Source organism: Prunus dulcis, chromosome 1 (genome assembly GCF_902201215.1).
Source record: "Prunus dulcis chromosome 1, ALMONDv2, whole genome shotgun sequence".
NCBI classification, from domain to species: domain Eukaryota; kingdom Viridiplantae; phylum Streptophyta; class Magnoliopsida; order Rosales; family Rosaceae; genus Prunus; species Prunus dulcis.
Genome location: NC_047650.1, coordinates 104165 through 124820, shown reverse-complemented (window position 1 = coordinate 124820; position 20656 = coordinate 104165). Strand labels below are relative to the sequence as shown.

Sequence of the window (20656 nt, the reverse complement as noted above, 5' to 3'; positions counted from 1 at the left end):
AAAAAAGTGGGCTCCTCGCCACGTCCTCATTTAACAAATTTCTTGATCAGCAGTCTAATAGCAGATCCACATTGCAACAATATACCGGTACAAGTGAAAGCCAAAGACCCAAACCACAACGGTGCAAAACATAATTGAACCTTTCCACATCTTATGTCAGCTTTAGAAATGCAAGTAAATCTATTGCTCATCAAGACACGTTATACGTAAAACTACAACTCGGCTGTTTCTATGTATCATAATATTGTTTTTACAGAGTACAAATTAAAGACAGGTGACTTTAATCCCGAATATTCTTGTTTTTAGTCAGTTAATCACAAATGCTGTATCCACTTGTTTTCTGACCCAAAAAAAAAACATCTTATAACGAGAAGAATTTCAGTTTTGCTGTATTTCACAACCTTTGTGAGATACAAATTTGGAGCTCATAGACCAAATGGTGCATGGACTACAATGAGGAAAAGAAGAAAACTCACCGTTGGCTATAGTTACAAGGGGGAAGGGGTTTGACAACTTCACAAGTTATATCCAATTTCGTACCTGGTGGCCTTTTCCGAAAATTCTGCTCTTTACCCATCACTTGTGAAAGTATTCGCTGCCGCAAACTAACCAGGAGAATGTCTTAGAAATCACTTCCCTCAAAAGCATCTCCAGAAGCCATTGCTATCAATCACATTTCAAGGATTTTCAGTTGATTTTTGGCTTTGGTCGTCTTGGCCTTAACACAAGATAGAGTACACCCAGGACAACTAAGAAAGCAGGAATTGTAGTCACATTAAACACCACATGTACTTTTCTCTCTCTTGTGCAGTGGATTGGGTGGAGAATGGCTATAGTTGTATTTACTTGATCAACAAACCTGCAACAGAAACGATATTCACAAATGAACCAACATTAGCATAAGAATAGACTTCCAACAGCTTGCCAAATATCCTGCTCAACGAGAGAAACATGAACAGAAAGAACAGGGAATACCAAAAAGCTTAAAACGGTTTACTAATATAAGAACCAAGAAGAATAGCAACAAAGCACACTTTTCTTTTTCTTCAGTCTCTCAAACTATCGTAAAACCCAAGAGCTGAAGCTAATAGTAAAAGAAACAAACAATGTATATCAAGCAACAGTGACAATCACACTAAGACGATCTCAAAACAGCTTAACCAAATTAGGGCTTACGGGCAGGAAACATAAATTAACAAAGATGAGGATTAACAATAATCTCTTTTATTTATTTATTTTTAAGATCTGAGGGTTATTAATACTTGAATCAAGAAATTACACAACCTGGCTTTGATACCCTATTAAATTATCACCGGTCCCAAAAGTTTAAGCTGACGGAAACTGAGAGCAACAATATATATAAAGCTAAATACAACATAGACCAAAAGCTTAGTCCTTAGAACCCAGGATGCCATTAGCCATCTTTTTCTCATATATTAAGAAGCAACTTGGCAGTGTTCGGCCCATCAAATTTGAACTAATTGACTCAGTTCAAAATAACCAACTTTCATTAAAGGGCTAGAACATTTTAGAACAAACAATGCAGAATAGGCTCATAAGCCTTCGCTCAAGTGGCATGGGATGGGTGGAGTGAGGATAGAGGTCCTAGGTTCAAGTCTCCTTGTAATAAAAAGAAATTAAATGTGGATAGAGACGTTAGTAGTTTAATAGTTGATCACATTTGTAACTGAACAATTAAAAAGTAAAAGGCCTTGGATAGCTAACCCTTTTGACGCTTCTTCTAGGGTATATAGCAGTCTCATGGCGTCCACATACCGCAATTCTCCAGTAACAGTTGAAATCTGAAGACACCAACATTATCCAATTGTAAATGACTCCAGAAAATGCTAAAGAGAATAAGAGACTAGACGGTAAAGAACAGCTCAAGGTGATGGATCAATTTACTTACTCTTCTCCATAGACTAACAACATAATTGTACTTGTTAATTAGTTCACGCTCCTGAGACTGAACAAGTTTGAAGGTTTTTTCAGCTAGTTTCAGTCAAGTCTCCATTTGTATGTACTTGAGTTCCAATAACAATAACAATGCAAATAACTCTGGAGCAACAGCTGATTGAACAACAATAAAATATTATGTACTTATCTATATGTGTGTGGATTACAAAGGCTAATAATTGTCAACTTAATGGCAAGCTAAAAAAGTTGATTGCTATCTCACACAGAGACCATACAACAACCCCCCCCCCCCCCCCCCCCAAAAAAAAAAAAAATTAATCCCTTGTGTCCGCTTGATGGAAATTCGATTTACTAACCTAAGCTATGGTAGGTTCGTATCACAAGTTGGTCTACATGAATCAACTCTATTATTATTATTATTATTAACCACCTGGCTCCTCACCCAAAACACAACTGTTATTAGAGCATCCAACCAAAAGCCAATGGGTGGAGAGGCCATTTCTCGATGTGGGACAATACTCTAAACACGTGGACACCTCATATTGGGTGACGTGGAAGAGCACGTGTGGCTGATGGGCCAAACATGTGGATAGCCTGCTCTACTACCATGCTAGAATTGGAGCATCCAACCAAAACCAATTGACAATGGGTGGAGCTCTCTTAAAAACTAATGTAAGGCTTCCATTTCCCAGTGTGGGGACAATACTCTCAACGCTAACCAAAATTTGTCAACTGGATTCCTTACACCTAAATCTCCCCTATGCACAGCCAACGTAGGACTCATGATACTGCATTGACAAATTTCAATACATCATTGTGGATGACCACATTTCTGAGACTCCCAGAAAGTTGCCACTCCTAATCACCATTAACTGATTACATAAAACTAAAGAAACAACATTAAATGAAAGACTAAGTTTCAATTACAACAATACTAACAGGCAAGGATACTTGTACGCTCCATGACTAGAAGATGAATGGCTGAATTGACCATTTGCACTGACTCTTCCAGAGTTGTGATAATATAGCTCCGAGAAATTGTATCAGATTGAAATTGGGAAATGTTCCATCCTTGAGAAGTAATGGAATACGGGTTGCATCCGACTGACCACATCCAGTCCTGTCATGAAGCAGATAGTAGCTCAACTAAAAATAGACAGAAGATAAAAACAGTTGTGTGAAATCTCCAGGAATGCCAAAGCATTCGGGGGAGAGAGAGAGAGAAGGTGGTGGGGTGGGGAGGAGGGGGGAGGAGGGGGGGAGGAGAAGAGAGAGAGAGAGAGAGAGAGAGAGAGAGAGAGAGAGAGAGACATTGTGAACAGAATTAAACAAACTATCTATTTAACATAGATAAAAATGCATTAGACAGAACTTCAGGCAGACACAAGCAAATGCATACAAAATCTTGTTTTTCCCAACATCCAATATCATTTAATTGAATTTTCACTCAAGTCCTTAAGCCATCATTATCAAAAAAAAATTACAAGTAGATAATTCTTTTCAGTACAAAGCATTAGAAACTCTACACAATATTGTTAAAATCATGGGGGTAATACAAATCCCCAGACTGCACTATTTTTATTTTATTTTTTGAATAGAAACTTTATAAATTCAAAGAGATAAACAAAGAAACAAGCAAGTGGATAAGGAATCCACAAGAGCAAACGAGCACAACTAATCCCAGATTGCACTATAATTCTCAACGTTTTGCATCCATTATAAATGAGCACAACTAAATTCAGTGAATGTCAAAAGTAAACAGGGTTTTGAAATATGGTGTCCAGTTTCTGCCGCATGATCAACCCTAACTTGGAAAAAGAAAAAAGTGTTTTTCCACATTCTAAATATGGCTTACCTCAATCGCAGTTTCATGGGCTTGACTGTAAGCAAGGTGTAGGGGAAGCAGACCAGCAAGATGTTCAGAAGCCGCAGCCAACGCAGCTTTGATGGGCCTCCTGCATAAGGTAAGGGTTAACCATAGGATCTATAAGATTATACGCCAATCAAAGTAGTGACTTCAAATCGGTTCAGAGTTCAAGCGTCATGTAAAGTAATCGGGCATACTACAACAGAAAAGGCACCAAATATTCTCTCGACTTGCCGCATATTTTAAGAATGGGAACTTAAATGCAATTTTGTTGAAAAAGTAGTCAGTGAAAAGCACCAACAGGTTTGCAATTTGATGTTCCATTTTTCAGTTGTTTCAATGTATGCCAAAATTTTGTACAAACCCGTTGAATTCAAGTAATAAAATACGCTCCTAGCAAACTATGTGATCCCAAGCTAACTATTAGGCAAGCTATAAGCATTCAAAGTGCTTAAAGAAACACAAGAAGTCCATCTAAAGAAAGCCAACTAAAACAACACAAGCTAAGCAACACTTAGAATAGAACAACCCAAACAAAACATAACAAGCAAGCCACACTTGGTACAAAGCTCCAGTCCAGTCTAACCACACTAAAGGGAACATCTCTAAAGTTTTTAGACGAAGACATCCACCAAGCAAGACATCTAGTTTTGTCCTATAGAATCCAACAAGAAGGAATACTTAGTCAAACATTCCATTTAAAAACCAAGAAAATGGAATGTTTAATCAAATAACATTCCATTTTCTAGAGATTTTCCATAAAAATCTGAGAAACGTTATCAGCAGGGCTGAAATTTAACCATCAGTAGACAAAAACATTATATGCCAGAAATACTAACCTCAAATCCCACAAAAGTGGCTGCCCATTACATTGCAGATGGCTCTCCCAGGATGAAGGCTCTGACTGAACAACAATAACCATATCAGAAAGTGCCTTTGCCTGATAATGCTTGTCAACCAACAATGGTTCACCATGGATGAACCAAAATATTGGAACTTCTAGTGTAGACCGGCTATGGGCAAGCTTCCCTACATAGTTTGTTGAAAAAGAATGCTTGTCAATTCCAGAACATCAAATGCATACATACAGAGGCACACATTTAGTTAAAGCTAATCCCAAGTGTGTGGCTCAATGCCCATGTATTGTAGTAAAAGGCAATGGTCCCAAGTTCAAGGTACACCAACCTCTTCCCAGCAATTAACGAGTGCATGTCAGAAGATGGGAAAAGCATGTGCCCCAAGGATTAGTCAGTGCTCTAAGAGGACTGGATACATCATGATACAAAAATTAAACATAGATTCAGATATAACAATTGGTTTGCTCCAATTAGAGAACCAATACAGTTTGTTCCCACCATTGTTCTACTAATCTACCCTCCTATGCAAGTGCCAATAAGCTTTTAGAAGAACAAAATTTCCTCAACATTATATCGCGCATCTTAATTCACCACTCAATAAAAAAAAAATGTTAATTTAAAATGTAACATATTTCTTTTAGAAGTTGCCATTTCAGCGTATGTCCAACCTATCCAGATCTCCTTTAGGATCTAAAGTTCGGATTCATCTTAGGTGCATTGAAACTGTATAGTCATCCACTGTATTTAAGAGGTTTCTAGCCTGTTTCACCATTTATACAGACAAACATGGGCTTCTCACCCTACCTCCTTTCGGAAGAACTAGCCGGTCAAGATCCCAGACAGACAGAATCTTGGGTAAACATAAGAAAACCACTACAAGTTGTACCAGTTATACAAGAAAAAGGCAGGTGTGAAATGACTGACAAAAATTAAAACTGTAGTACTTAGGTTCTCTTAACGCATCTTTAGTGAAAAAAGTCCCAGATAGTGTCAAAAAGTAGATCATTTTAATGCAGCTTTTAACCTTTTAAAGAGCCGTGATCATTCATTCTCTGCAACTGATACTGAACAATGGAGGAATCAAGATAGGATCGAACAGATTTCCTGTAAGTTCCATTAACAAGCAATAGAGGAACAGCTGCTGCTCTCCGTGCCACTGAAAAGGCCATTGCCAAAGCAGGATCCTCTGAAAGTGGTAACCTACAAATTTCTTTCACATTAATACAACTACGAACCACAACGAATTTACATGGAAGAAAGCACAATACTTAATCATCGGAAAAAAAAATGACAGTCCCAACACAAAATTCTGATTTTGAGTTTTAGCATACAAAAGAGAATACATAACATCAATAAAAAGGCGGATTACCCATCCAAGATTAGAAAAGTATCTGACTTTACCTAGAAATGTGATGTGAGACAAATTTTAAATTATTAATTTTGAGAAATAAAGAACCATGCTAGATACATACAAGTGCTGACTGAAAGCAGGTTTCTGAGAAGGTAACAACAAAGAGGAGAGTCCATCCATTAGAGCCTTGAGATCCACAGGCAATTGTTTAATATGTCTAACTTTCTGCATTCATTAGTAGTTAGGTAAGGTGGTAAGGTGGTAAGAAAACCATATGCATTAATTGTTGAAGCCTCTTTGAACTATACCCGTACCTCCTGCGTGATGAAAAATAACTGAAATGATATCTTATCATAATAATGAAATGCACCATCTGCTATGGAAGGTGATATGATGTGTCTCATAGACCCCCACAAATTTGCACCTAAATGAGAAAGAAAAGTATCACGTGCAACTGTGTAATTTTGAAACTCCTGCACAAGAACAAAAAATAAATTATAAAAGAAAATTGCTTTACATTTAGCGAAAAAAATAAATAGAAAATAAAGTGTTTCAAAGATTCCAAGGCAAACTTAGTGTCGAAAGTAGAAATAACTGATTAACAATAAACGTCAGCAAGGGGAAAAAACCCCCAATAGCAAACCCTCACTGATAAACCAAATGGCATACCTCATGAGTATCACTGAACAAATTCCAATTCTCCATTCGCTTTAATGCCTCTAGAGCCTTTCTCTTATGACTTTCATCATATTCTTCACCTTCAAATGATTGGAGCTCATTTTTCAAATCCCTCATTCTCTCATCAAGTTCTGAAATCACCCAGATTAAAAGGAACATGAACTCTTTACTTTTGAGTGAAATAACAATCGTGCAACAAAACTACTCTCATAATACATGCAATGCAAACACCATTAGGTATGGTATATATGAGAGTAAAACCAAGCATGATTGGCAAGAAACAGAAACATAAGAAAAATATTCATAATAATGTTACTCAAAAGAGTAAATGATAAATGTCTTATGACTTATGAGAAATATGAAAACGAATTTGACCTTCACAAATAATATAAAGAAAAAAACTTCAGGTTGTAAGTGAACTACATAAGTTCCAACTATCTCTCAATAAATAAATTAATGAAGAAACACAGTTACAAAGAAGCGATCTTTTAGAAAAATGGGGCTACCTTCGCAAAGAGCAAGCTTTACTTTCCTTCCTTTGCAATGTTTGAAAGCAAAAAGCTCATATATATCAATCTCCGCAAGAAGAATATCAATGGCCTGATGATCTTTCTGCAAAGCTCACAAGCACCACAAATTAAATGGGAAAGAGTAAAACCCTCATACTTAAGTTCCCCTCCCCTTCCGCCTAAAAAGAAAATCAAATGGTCGGTGCTCATAAATTCAAAAAACAAACAACAAATTCTTTAAGAATGCTGCATAGCTAGTTCTATATTTCCTTTGCTTTCTCCATCTTTCTCGCACATGCGAATTTGTTATTGTATTAATACAAGAAACAAAATTCTTAATGAAAAGAAGAAAACTACAAGATAGATGGACAAGGTCTACAAAGCAATCAGTCTTACTTTCAAGTTTCAATAAACATAGCTCACATTACATCAACTCATATTCCCCCCAATCAAGATGAATTACACTATGTTGGATAGAGATGCCCATAGAAAGGCTAGAATTTAAATATATCCAGAGTAAAAAAGTCAGAAAGTACAAAGAACTAAAGAATTTTCTCTAAAGAGTCTACAGTCCCAACTTATCCTTCCTACAAAAGAAACTCCACGGCAAGCATAAAACAAACACTAATATTCCTTTGTGTAATCTTTTAGAAGAAATTTATAAATTTTATTTAGCCAGTAAATAAAATTTAAATATAGGGTTGGGGTATACTAGTGAATATAAACAATTCATTGTATTTGAATTAATTGGAATCAGACAATCAAACAGCTCTCCTAACTTCTTCTTTTCAAAAGGTGTAACAACCCAAGGCCTCATCCAAAAGTGTACTCTGAAGTTGACTTCTGAATTTCTTGGCTTTCTTAATACCCAACGCATAATGTAGGATTCCGGAGTAACACCATCTCGTCTCCTTTATACCTTGGCTGTCCTCACTGAGAGATTAACCATACATTTCAAACTTATATCAATGGACAAGGCTTTCTGATGTGGGATGCAGCCATTTACCTGCCTAGGTACCCAGTAGTGCAGGTGAGGCGCCACCTTTTCCCCCATCAACACAGAGAACTGCCATTATAACCATGGCCCTTAATTCCTGCATATACAAAGGTTGGGTAGGACTCCAATCACATTTGTAAGGACCCAAGGCCTCATCCAAAAGTGCTGAAGTTAGACTTCTGGAGTCCTATGCCTTTAATAAATAGCCCGGATCTTCAGTGCACATTGCCGATGAGGGATTCATGGGTATCACAAAAGGCCTCTCAAGCCACCTAGCCCTCTCTTCCTTATTGGGTAACACTCCCATCCCTCCACTCTAAACCCCATCTCCTCATGTTTAGTATAAAAATTGTCGAAAAGACTAACTACCCCGCCTATTTTCCGTGCTTCTAATTTTAGAACTGTATGTAATATTACATAGGGTTATCCTAGCATTTGCATTCAGACTTGCACAGAATACTTGCTTGTTGGTAACATAACGAACCTTGTGAAAATACTATCAATCCTCTATGCAAAAAGCACCATGATAAAGACAAATATATGTCTAATTACGAGCCCAACCAAACGACATTATTGTGCAAGCTCGGGTAACCTATACAGCGCCTCCCTTCAATACCCATTTTTGCAGCATCACAACAAGCAAACTAGGCACAGTACTGACAACATGACTTCAATTTTTTTTAAGAAAGAATATTTGTATTGAGAAAGGAAAAGAGAACTAGAAAAGAGAACTAAAAAGACAATCAAAACATTTTTCCCCCCGGCATGCAACACCCATTTTAAAGCATCACAACAAACAATATTTTTATTCTGAATGAAAAACGGTACAAAGAAAGATATCAAGCTTAGAAAAGAAAACTAAAATCTAACTGCACAAGCAGAACATTCAAGACATTTCCCACCCCCAAATAAATAAAATAAATCAAGAGATGAAAAAACTAAACGGAATGTATCGAAAAATGTTTTTCCTTGAGCTTTTAATGAATTATCTTCAGGAAGATGATAATCTTAAAAGACTTACGAGTAGGACGGTTTTATCAAATGCTTTGACACAACAAGCACCCCCAAGGAGAAGCTGAAGACCAAACCCAGCCCAAAGTAATCCAGCATTATAGATAATGTAATAGATATTGTGTTCACATGGTAAATATGCTAGGTAATTAAGAAATCAATGTATGCATGAGCTAGTAGATTATCTCATTGGCGGAGGTTTAATGAAACTGAACATATTGGATTCAGATCACCAACAGCAGCAACTAGTGTACTGTAACAGAAAAGGATGAGTAATATATTGTAGGGTGCACAAAGAGCCACAAGAAGGTCATGATCCTGAAACTACTGCTAGCAAATCTTGTTACTTGCCATTGATTTACCAATGGCAGTACAATTCGATACGTCACCTGCCATCTCTAACCTCTCTCTCCCTCCCTCCCTCCCTTCCTCTTCTCCTTCTTCTTCAACATCATCTGAGAGAATTGAATTGTGTGTTGGGGGGTTGGGGTTAGGAAATTGAATTACTGTAGATAGATGCATAATTACTAATGGTACTTAGTTGTCGGAGGATTGGATGGATATATAATGAGATGAGGATGTGAGATAGATTGCCAAAACAGTCAATGTTACACACCGCAAACAAGAATATCGCAACCAACAAGAAATTACAATTCCAAGGACACCCACACCAGTCCAAACAGCTGCAACAGCTGCAACCGTATTTCTTTGTGAATACGCTATGCAAACAAATATATAGGGAAAGAGCATAAGACCAACATGATTACAATGTATAGCTCCCACTATTGGTGAGTAGTGAAAGAGAAAAAAACACCAAAATTTTCTCCTTTTTGTTCAAAAAACATGAACATACAATATAACAATCATCACCTTATACACATACAAAGATGAGATTTGAACATTGAACTGAAATTTGTTTTTACCAGAAAGCACATACATCACCAAATACGGCAAATTTTTCCTGAATAGCATCTTGTAAGCGATCTTCTGCTTCATCTTCTGAAATTTCTGCACATCATAGAGAAAATTTAAACCAGCTAAGGCAAGAACTTTTGTAAAGAGTTGGAAAATATCTGGTCGAGAATTAAAATAAAGTTATGCTTACAGGACAAAAATGTTTCCCTAATCCTCAACTAATGAAATAAAGTTTATACGCATGCATGTCGATAAATGCTCAAGAGTAGGTGGAGTGCTTATGGGATAGGGTGCAATTTTGGGCATCTTAGTCAGCATCTGTACATTTTTATTTCGTCAGATTGGAATGCATTTTCTTTTTCTGTTATTTTGTCAGATTTTTTTTTCCTAAACGAAACAAATTGTATTAAGAAGGGGTATCTGTTTTGTACATCTTTGGAATCCTGTTTTTGTTTTGTTGTTTTACACAAGGATTGAGGTGCTGATGCAGTTTGCACTTTTAGTTTTCTTTTAGAAGTGGACTCCTCATTCACTTTTGGTGTACTGTCTCGTTATTAATAAACATTCACATTTCTTATCCCAAAAAAAAAAAAAAACAAAAAGACCAAATGGACTTTTTCTAGGGGACCCTTACTAAATGTAATTCATCCAAACAAAATAATGTATAAACACTGTGTTCATCTATTTATTAATAACAATGTGATGACTAAATGGTTTCTTTTTTCTTTTTTCTTCTTTGACTAGATGACTAAATGGTTTCTGATTTGGCTCCATTTTTTGTGGAAATAATGATGCTTGAATAGGAACCTAAAGGGCAATTCAGATCATTGAACCAGGATGATCACAAAATGTTGTTCTTTCTTTTCTTGAAAAGTGAGCATCCACTCGCGAGGATTTTCTTAGAAACATAAAATTTTGAATATACATATAACAACAATATGATCGCTAAAGGACAATATCAATTTTCCCACAACATTTTAGCATCAAGCTCATGCTACCACCAGTAAATAATAGCACATCCAAGTCAAACGTTGCCACATGATCAATGAAGGTTATAATTGAATAATCACTGGTGAAAGATGTTGCAGTACCTGAAACTGCACCAATTGTTTTTTGCACATTGGGAGAACTTAGTTCTGTCCGAACACCTTCCCCACCAACAGCTGGTCCCCATGAGAAAGGGCCTGCACTTAAATCAATAAACGCCCACCTAATCCAGAATATTTTACTAACAAGGATCAGTATAACAAAGGGTGTGTATACACCAGAGTTCATATATGTATGTGTATGTGAGCATCTGGGAATGCATAAGAGAGAGAGAGAGAGAGAGAGAGAGAGAGAGAGAGAGAGAGAGAGATTCACCTCTCTTTTCCAATCCATGTATCTGTAAGGCATTCAGCATGAAGATTGTTGAATTCCCCAGATTTTAGTTCCTTACTGAAAAGAAGCTTCATATCTTCATTCTTCCCTTTCAGTAACTATTCTCGTTATAAGAATAAAAGAAACAATTAAAACATTTAGTTAAAATATTTATCTCTCTGAGTTTTAGTTTTATGTTACTCAGTTTGTCTATATATTCATAAGATCAGAAAAGGTTTGTATACCTGTAAAACTTTGTTCTGCACGATATCCACAGTTTCCTTCCCTTTGTACAACTTCTCCACATTATTCAATGCATCTTGGCATGCATTGTACCATTCAACCTGAAAATTAGATGTGCCATTATAGCCTTTAAATTACATGAGCAAGCTAAAGCTTTAAATATTATAAATAATTATAAATAAAATTTTAAAAAAAGAAAAGCTAGTAAAAATTCAGCATCATATTTTATTCAAGCAAAACAAACCATTGGGCTATTTGTAGAACTAAAGTGCCCACCAGCCCTTGTAGCGAGCAATGAAGAAAATATCAGTAATTTAGACATGCACTGTAAATAGTGCACGGCTTATAAGTAACAAATTAAAACTTGAACTATATAATTCATAAGAGCATCTTTATTCAGGGAATACTCAATGTTTGAGAACCATATCACATATTTTGGAAATCTCATTACACCAATACAGGAAAAATATAGAACTTAGTAGACGAGATTTCATCTTGATCCAATTAATAGCAAATTTCTTTTACTATCATTTGATCAACATCAAATTTAATGTTACTTAAACAAGAAAAAGGTATTACCGACAAGGTGTTAGTTGGAATGGTAAAACCCATGGTTTGCTCCCATGTGGCCTGAGGTTTGAAACCACCAAAGCTACCTACCTAGCTCTTTCATAGTGTTTTCTGCCTCCCAAAGATTGTAGGGTTCAGTGGGGGGCCCCAGTTTCAAAGCTGTGTCCGCTTTGCAGATTGGTGGATTTCTGGGTATCCAAAACAAAAGGTAATGTTCCTATAAATCTCCCAAATGTTTAGGGAGATATTATTTTAGTAATTAGGAATAATAATATCACTATCTTTTTACTGTCGAAACCAATACTCAGAAAATTTGGGGTTGCATCTTCATAAATTGTAGCATGTTCTTCCCTTTACCTCAAAGTGTGCAATCTTCCCTTTTCTCTACTGTTATTAAATCAATATATCCTCAAGTTCTGATTGTTTCAGTAGTAAAAAGTTAAAGAATAAAAAATAGTATTTTCTTTTCCAGTCAGGAAAACTACAACAAAAATCACTATTTTCATCAATATGACCGGGAGGTGTGTTTGTGTGTATGTGTGTTGGAGAGAGAGAGAGAGAGAACTAACCGTATCAGTGTCTTCAGTTACAGACCAGGCAAACTTTGCCATTGGATGCTTCTCGTACAAAGGTCTCTTAATTTTATCAAGAGCTACAAAATTCAAATTTTCAACAATCTTATTTTAGGAAGAAATAAAAAAGAATATACAGATTTTTTTTTTAAAAATGTTTTTCAAAGCTCCTGAGTGGAAAAAAAGAACATGCAAAAACTAAAAGTGAAATATCTCCTCAAAGAAAGTGCGGAAAAGAAAAGAGAAGAATTTAGAACGAAGGTTTATCATACCAAGAACAGTTTCTGGAATGCTTCCCGACTGAAGAATTTTGGTTTGCAAATTCTTGTTCTACAAAATAAAAAATATATCAATGCCTCCCTTTTAAATATTAAGAGATGAACAGACAAGAAAAAATAAAATGGTCACAAACTATGAGCATGAATAAACTACTAGACATGTTAGAAGAATGACAGTAGGAATATAAAGCCCAGGAATTGAATAAAAACAAACCTCTTTGAGAAATTTTATTTCTGATTCTGATAAACCTCTCCTGCAAAAGACAAAATTAAAATTGAGAAAACCAAGCTAACAGCGTTCTAAAGTTAATAGAATATATGAACAAAGAGATAATGAGACAATATTGAAAACACACACAAACCAAACATAACATGATATCAGGTTTTTCCAAACTGCAACATAATGTCAGTACTGTAAAAGATTTAGCACTGAGATGTAGCTCCATTAAATATGGATTTGTCCCAGGTAAGAATCAACATGTAGCTCACTCTATTTTGTGCATTAAGTGTTGGTCCAAGCAATTGAAAAGCTTCTTTCTATTCGGTTATTCAGTAGACACAATGTCGTAATATATATATATATATATATATATATCAAATTAATTGAAAGTAGGAAGAATCTAAGAAGATGAAAAAGGGTTTAAAGGAGGCATGCTGATCACCACAAAGCTTAGGATCCTGAGATTGAAAATTTCTTTCAAAAGGAAATTACGTATCCAGTATCAAGAATAAGGGAGACATGCGTGGCACACGCATACCATGGGAGATACTTAGCCACATCTCAACCCATGGTTGAAGAATGAGGCAATCAAGGAAGTCTTCCTCCTGAACCAGATTAAAAGTCCAAAGACCTTCGCTTTCTTTCCTTTTTGATACAAACAAAGGGAAGATGATAGTAACTGCTTAAGAGATTAAATCTTGGACAACAAACAAGCTACTGCAAGGCACCATACCTCCGTAAATGCAAATTTCATTAGAAAAAGGTATATCATTCTCAATTTGGGAATGATATCTTTCTCTTCAGTTTGCATTAATATTGGAAATAAAATGGTAACTGTAATCATTACATCAGTTCTTATACAGCAAATGAATCCACTAATTACAATATGAAGCAGATGCTGTGTTTCAGTCTATAATCATTTTAATGTTTGATTGAGCCTATAAAAATTCCTCTGTTGCACAAATAAATTGCCCATCAATATGTCCTGGTATCTAAACTATCTCTATCTCGTATTGAAGCACTTCATGGAAACTTTATGCTAGTCATCAAGAAGACTTCATGCATAAGATGTGGAATTCAATCTACCATATTAAGTAATTCCTAATATACGCACCGGTAACCATATTTAGCTCTTTTTGAGTCGTGCTTGGGATTCAAGATGAAAATGTTATATGCATTTTCAAGTTCAAGATATCCAACTAGGCTAGTGAAAAGAACATCCATCATGTCCACATCTACTTGCCACAGAGCATCCCCGTCATCCCTGTACACAATAAAATGAATCGATCACTGAAAGCAGCAACAAAGAGAAAACTCAAACATGCAACACCAAGCATGCTAGTTAAACACAAACAATTGAACTCAGAAACAATAAAAGTGTTAGGATTTTGGCTCGTCAAATATGTCCTAGTTGGTTTAGGATTGTTTTAGGAAAATTAGAGGTATACCAATTCTTGTCCTAGAGGGATTAGGAAATAATTTCAGTTTTCCTTATTCAATTTGGGTTTGGATTTCTAGAAGTCTATTAGGATTTGGATAAGTGTAATTTCCTAATCCACTTAGGAATAGGAATTCAATCAGACTTGGGACATGTAAGCCAACTCTATATCTATAAATAGGGTGCGGCAAGGCTTATTTTTAGGGAGGAAAAACAGCCAGAGACAGCCGAGAGTTTTGAGATTAGTTCTAGGGTTGCAAAAGTTCTGTAATCTCTATTATTAATCAAAGGAGTGGTGATTTCTCTACCTAGAGAAATCACAACTGGACGTAGGCAAAAGTTCTGCTGAACCAGTATAATTCTTGTGTGTTTCTAAGTTTTCTAATATTTGCTAGTTTAGTCTATTGCCGTCGGTTACATTAAAGAACAAGATCTAGGGTGCGGATTATTTAACAAAAAGAATATACCCAAATATGCAAGTTAACAACAAAAAATGCTTCTATTACCACCCCTAATACGCTCCTATGAAATTGTCCCAAAGGAGCTTGAGATATAATCTGGGAAAAAAAACAATAGGGCTGGTCAGTGCCCTGCATGGGGTTTAGGGTTCAGGTTTAATGGTATTCTGGAAAATTAGTGCATATGTTGAAAACATCTGTTTTAATTTTTCAATTTTTTGGACCAAATTTACGCGAAGAGATTGAAGAGTTTTCTGCCCTCATGACAGTTTGGAGAATATTCAGGTTTCAGCACATAATCCAGACAGGAGGAAATGGAAACTGGATTCATGCCGGGGTTCTCTTGTACGACCTATTTTAATTTTCTATGGAATAAGCAATCCTCTACAGTATTCCAGCTTGCTAAATTGTCAGGAAGACTAATGTTTCTCCTAAGATACATGTTTTAGTTTGGATAACACTTGCAATTTGGTACCAAGAAGAAGAACCAATCTTACTGTGTCTCCTCACTGGTTCATTCTGTGCAACAAAAAAAAAAGAAAGAAAAAAATTGGCAGAACCTGGAACTCACTTGCTCTTACATTGTCCTTATGCGTTGGGGCTGTGTTGGTGGTTGGTTGAGGCTGTAGGGGTAGCTAGGCTATTCCTCAGCCACCCTCAAAGATTCTTTGTGAAAAATATACATCTTCTGGAATTGTTTAGTGCTAGCTGTTTTTTGGGTAATTTGGTTGGGGAGAAATAGAAGAATTTTAAGAATTATAGTGGAGATGAAGAGAACAATTGGGAAAAGGTCAGATTTTGGGAATCCTTATGGGTTTGGCATGAAAAACATCAAAACTAAATTACCCTCAATCTGAAAATGAGGTACAAGGATAGCTTTATTAGTCCCCCAGAGGAACAAGGTTCAGACTTGGAGTTGTTTAAACCTTAACAAAAACGGATCATGATCCCGAAGCATCATATGCAGTTCACTGAAAACAACTCGAGGAGCAACCATGTGGCATATCTATAGATTACACATGAAGGTGTGACTATATTCAAGCAATTGGAGGCCTTAAGCAAGAATGAAAACATCAGTGCCAGTGGGAATTTCAGTTGTCCAACTTTCGGGGAATACTGGTGGAAATAACAATAAAAAATACGAAAATACACAAATTTGCTTTAAATATGGAATTTTAAGCTTTATAAAGTAGTAGACCTAAATGACATAAGAATGAAAAGAGTGATATTAGATTTATATGACATGTTTTTCAATGCGCATCAAATAGTTTTACATAAATTTAATTTAACTTCGATTATATAATATGTATAGCTTTGATTTAAGAAATATTTATACACACGCACACACACACACACACATATATATATATATTGAATTATCAAAACGATTGTAAACTGTGGGATTGGGGACATGATGATGCTAATTATCTGGGTTATGTACATGGAAAGGAATAGAAGGGTCTTCGATGATATCAAGGCTGAGGAGGTGGAGCATCCAGGGAAAAAGGTTCATTTTGGAGCTTATTTAAGGGCATCTGTATCTTCGAAATTCAGGGATCTTCCTGTTTCCTGAGATTTCTTCTTCTCTTTGTTTTTTTTTTTGTTTTTTTTTTCGTTTTTGTTGATTGGTTATTGCATATGTAATGAAATAAATCACAGGATTTATATTGGTTATTGGAGGAAAATGCCGAATATTTGAGTGGAGTCTCAGCGACAGGGTGGAAGGGAACTCCTTCCAGCCTAATTCCAATGTCAGCATGGTTGAAATACTGAAAGTGTTTCAGCCAACAATTTAAACCTTGGTTATAAGAACAAAATGTGATGGGAAGATTGATGGAAGAAGCCCGATCCTTTTCTATTACTCAATTCAAGCAGCCAAATGTATGAGCGAAAAGAATCTGATATAGGATGAAATTACCTGTTACCATATGAGTCATCCTTGCGAGAGAAAACATTTATGGCTTTCTCAAATATCGAAGTAACCTTTTCTCCCATTTGTATTGCATGAACAGAAAAACTACAAGAACATTCATCATCATATAACACAACAATTACGATTCATAATCTTCCTAATAAACAGATAAAAGTACAAAGAACTATTACTTGTAGTTTATGTGACTGACAATGGGAAGATGGTGTCGTTGCTCTTTATCTACACTAATCCTGTAAAACGGGGTGAGGACTTCTCCAATTTGAGGAATACGTGTATGTTCAAAGGTATGATCAATTTTTGTGAACCAGCGCTCAAGTTCTTCAGGGTGAAGCTTGAATTCTGAAAGTAGATTTACACGAAGAACCATTAAGAAACAACCACCCCTTTAATAAACAAAAGAAACACAAAACTGAAAACATGAAAGAACAAAATGAACACCAAATTTGTATACCTTGGTTTCCTTTCCCATCAAATCCAATAAAAATGAAGTTCACAGGCACTGGGAGGTACATAGAATCAACTTCCAGAAACTTGAGATAATTTGCAATATTGCCTGGAATAAGATAAAAAGAAATTGGAATCAGTACTGCTCATGTATAATTAATGGATGAAAATATATTTTCTTTGTTGTTGAGTCATTGACCAAACCAGGATTGAAAAAGTAAGGAAACAATAACTTTATGAAGAACCCGATGACTTGAGGACACATGCAACAAACAGCAATGGGGATGTTACCCCCAAATTAATGACAACTTTTACTGGATGTAATGGTGCTTAATTCAGCAGTATAGTCACCTTTCAGGAAAAAAGGTCAGCATAATCATCACTCCCACATTAAACAGTTTGTTTTATAAAACCATAAACCCAACTGCCCATCATCAAATGTCATTCCCCTTAGAGACATCTGAATCCAATTGCTCAAGCATAGAATTGTGTACTCTAAAAGCAACACCAATCAATTATTGCATCACTTGGCACCTAACTATAAACAAGAGTAAATGAAACTAAACTCTTTATTAACCAATACAAAGCACTGAATCTACCACTGACAGATAAGTTTCATTATTATTATTATTATTTTGAATAGAAACATTGTATTGATAATCAAGAGGAAAAATCCTCGATCAAACAAGAAGACCAAAAATAAAGATTGTCTGACCTACTAAGATTGAAAAAATTCTGTAATTAAAAAACACAAAAAACACAAAACTGCAGTAAAATCATCTTAAGACTGCCATCATGTCTCTCATGATGGTAGAGTAGTGATAGTCCTTGAACTGCCCTGAAACCGAAGCCCAAAAGGATGCCCAAAATTTAATTCTGTCCCATAATTCCTCAACCCTTACTCCTATATGACCCTGAAAAATTCTTCGATTTCGCTCCATCCAGATATTCCAGAAAATAGCATGAACTAGACACTCGCGAAGGATTCCAGCTCTATTCCCCTTCCCCGAAACCCTCATATTGATACTAAGGAGCTCGAAACACCCTTTAGGAATCACCCACTCCGCTCCGAGAGCACCCAACATCCTCCACCATAATTTTAGGGAATACGAACAATGAATGAACGAGTGATCAATGTTTTCTGCATCCTCTGCCTTCAGAGCTACTATTAAACAACTGTAGAACCAGTATACAAATGAAAAATCTGCAAACTTGGAACATAAAGAGAATCTGGACTTTAAAACCAAATCCAACGAAAATCTCATTCGATGTTAATTTCACCAGAATGCTAAGGTGCTGGCTGTTCTCCATGATTCCAATCACGATACCTTTTCTTTCTTTCTTTTTCTCTTTTTTGAAAAGTAGAAATTTTAATTCATAAAAAAAACCATACAGAAAAGTGGACAAGTTATCCACCAATAACAGAAAGAAACAAGAAACTAGTACAGAGATCTACAACTATGAGGAAAAAAAAATAACCAATCCTAATCAAGACACTGCAGCCTTCCAATCAAGAAAAATGGTTGAAGGGGATGTATTCCTAAAAATAGGAGAAACAGAAGCCCAGAGCGCTGCCCAGTACTTTTCCTTTTCTCACACCTCCCCCACTTCCGCCCCCTTGGCATCTAATATAATAACTAGTTTTCTTACAAATATAAAATAATAATAATAATAATAAACAATGAACCATCTTCTAGAGGTGTTATCAGAATTCGTTTTGTAAAGTTCAACAAAATTTCCCAATGAATAATGACACTGTATCCAGAAATTTTGTTTAAAAGGCCAGTAAAGAAGTTTTCTAATGACTACCTGCATTTGTGTAGTTGAGAACACCCATTTTTCCGGGGATGGAAGATTCCAAATCATCAAAATCTGAACATTCACCAAAATTATGACATTAAAGGAAATAAAGCAATCCGTTCCTCCACATATATGAACGGAAGGTACATTTAATGAAGGGAAACATGCAGTCATACCACCACGTATAACAGCTTCACTCCAAAACCTACTCTTCTCTTTAAGGTTAAATAAAGAGAAGACTGATGACCTGGTGCTTTTTCCAGAGGGAGATCCAGCTGATGTAGTTGCCAATAACTGATAAAAATTATGCCAGCAATCAGGATAACATGCTGTAGAAGTTTTCATCGCAAAATCAAATCTATCACAGATAAAATCTCATCCTTGAGGAGTCAAAAGAAAGAGAGCATAAGTTCAAATCAATGAATACAATATTTAATCTAAGAATCTTTCAACAAGAAAAGGACAGCATAAATGTTCAGCAATACCCTTAGCTGTAAGTTTGTATGAGCATGTCCTAAGCATTGACCATCCGACCAATGCATTAGCAATTTGACATCTAAAAACTGCAAGTCCATCACAACCAACAACAGATTTTGCTTTCCCCACACTATTCTATAAATTGAAGTTCGTGCATCTTCCTGATGACACTAATTAGGCTGCTGGGCATTTATCTTCCTATTATTTTCTTCGTTGTTATATTTGGTTAGAGGAATGCCGAGTATTTCAAATAGAAAATTTCTTACTTTCTCCTTCTTTCATTTTAGGGTTTAGGGTTTAAGTTCAGTAAATCAGTAATATATATCAAGCCTTTAAGCATCTACATGTTCCATCAAATTATTTCCTAATACTTGATTTAATAAATCAAAACAAGACAAACAAAAGAAAATCCATATAGAGTGAGGAGCAGTTGGGATGTAGAGCGAGAGAGAGGACTAACCAGTAAAAAAATGGAAATAATGAAGAAAGGCAGCGGAAACAATCCCCGACGAAGACGAAAACGAAGACGGTTACGATGATCCATCCCTTCGTTTCCAAAGAGCGGAATAGAATTACGGCTACCGTCACCAAACAGAGTTGCTACTTCCCGAGAAAATGCCCACAGAGACAAACCAAAGAAATAACAAATAGAAGAAAAAAATGTCTCTCAGACCACGTCATACGCGTTGATGTGGAGCTGACATGTCTCTTCAGTTTTGACTCACCCAGTGCTCCTGCATTACATGAACTTCGGACGGATTT

General features: G+C 36.0%; 1 protein-coding gene across 3 annotated transcripts; it reads right to left on the bottom strand.

The window, feature by feature from the left end:
* Positions 1-203: 203 nt before the first annotated feature.
* LOC117636000 lies at positions 204-20637 on the bottom strand. 3 transcript variants are annotated; one of them, XM_034370417.1, is made up of 25 exons: positions 20355-20637; positions 19594-19711; positions 19427-19489; positions 17625-17726; positions 17344-17512; positions 17159-17257; positions 14459-14608; positions 13339-13378; positions 13119-13176; positions 12844-12926; positions 11707-11805; positions 11465-11580; positions 11194-11312; positions 10125-10195; positions 7177-7282; positions 6662-6801; positions 6307-6465; positions 6114-6217; positions 5666-5841; positions 4624-4813; positions 3773-3872; positions 2869-3037; positions 1910-1992; positions 1726-1802; positions 204-859 (listed from the first exon to the last, which is right to left on the bottom strand). In XM_034370417.1, the coding sequence occupies exons 1-25, from the start codon at positions 20436-20438 to the stop codon at positions 688-690; spliced, it is 2847 nt and encodes a 948-aa protein (XP_034226308.1). In that variant the 5' UTR covers positions 20439-20637; the 3' UTR covers positions 204-687. The 3 variants fall into 3 exon arrangements, with proteins under 3 accessions (XP_034226308.1, XP_034226323.1, XP_034226316.1); XM_034370425.1 differs by lacking the exons at positions 1726-1802; positions 1910-1992; positions 2869-3037 and having other exon boundaries at positions 742-859; XM_034370432.1 differs by lacking the exons at positions 17625-17726; positions 19427-19489; positions 19594-19711; positions 20355-20637 and having other exon boundaries at positions 17364-17415.
* Between the last annotated feature and the right edge of the window lie 19 nt (positions 20638-20656).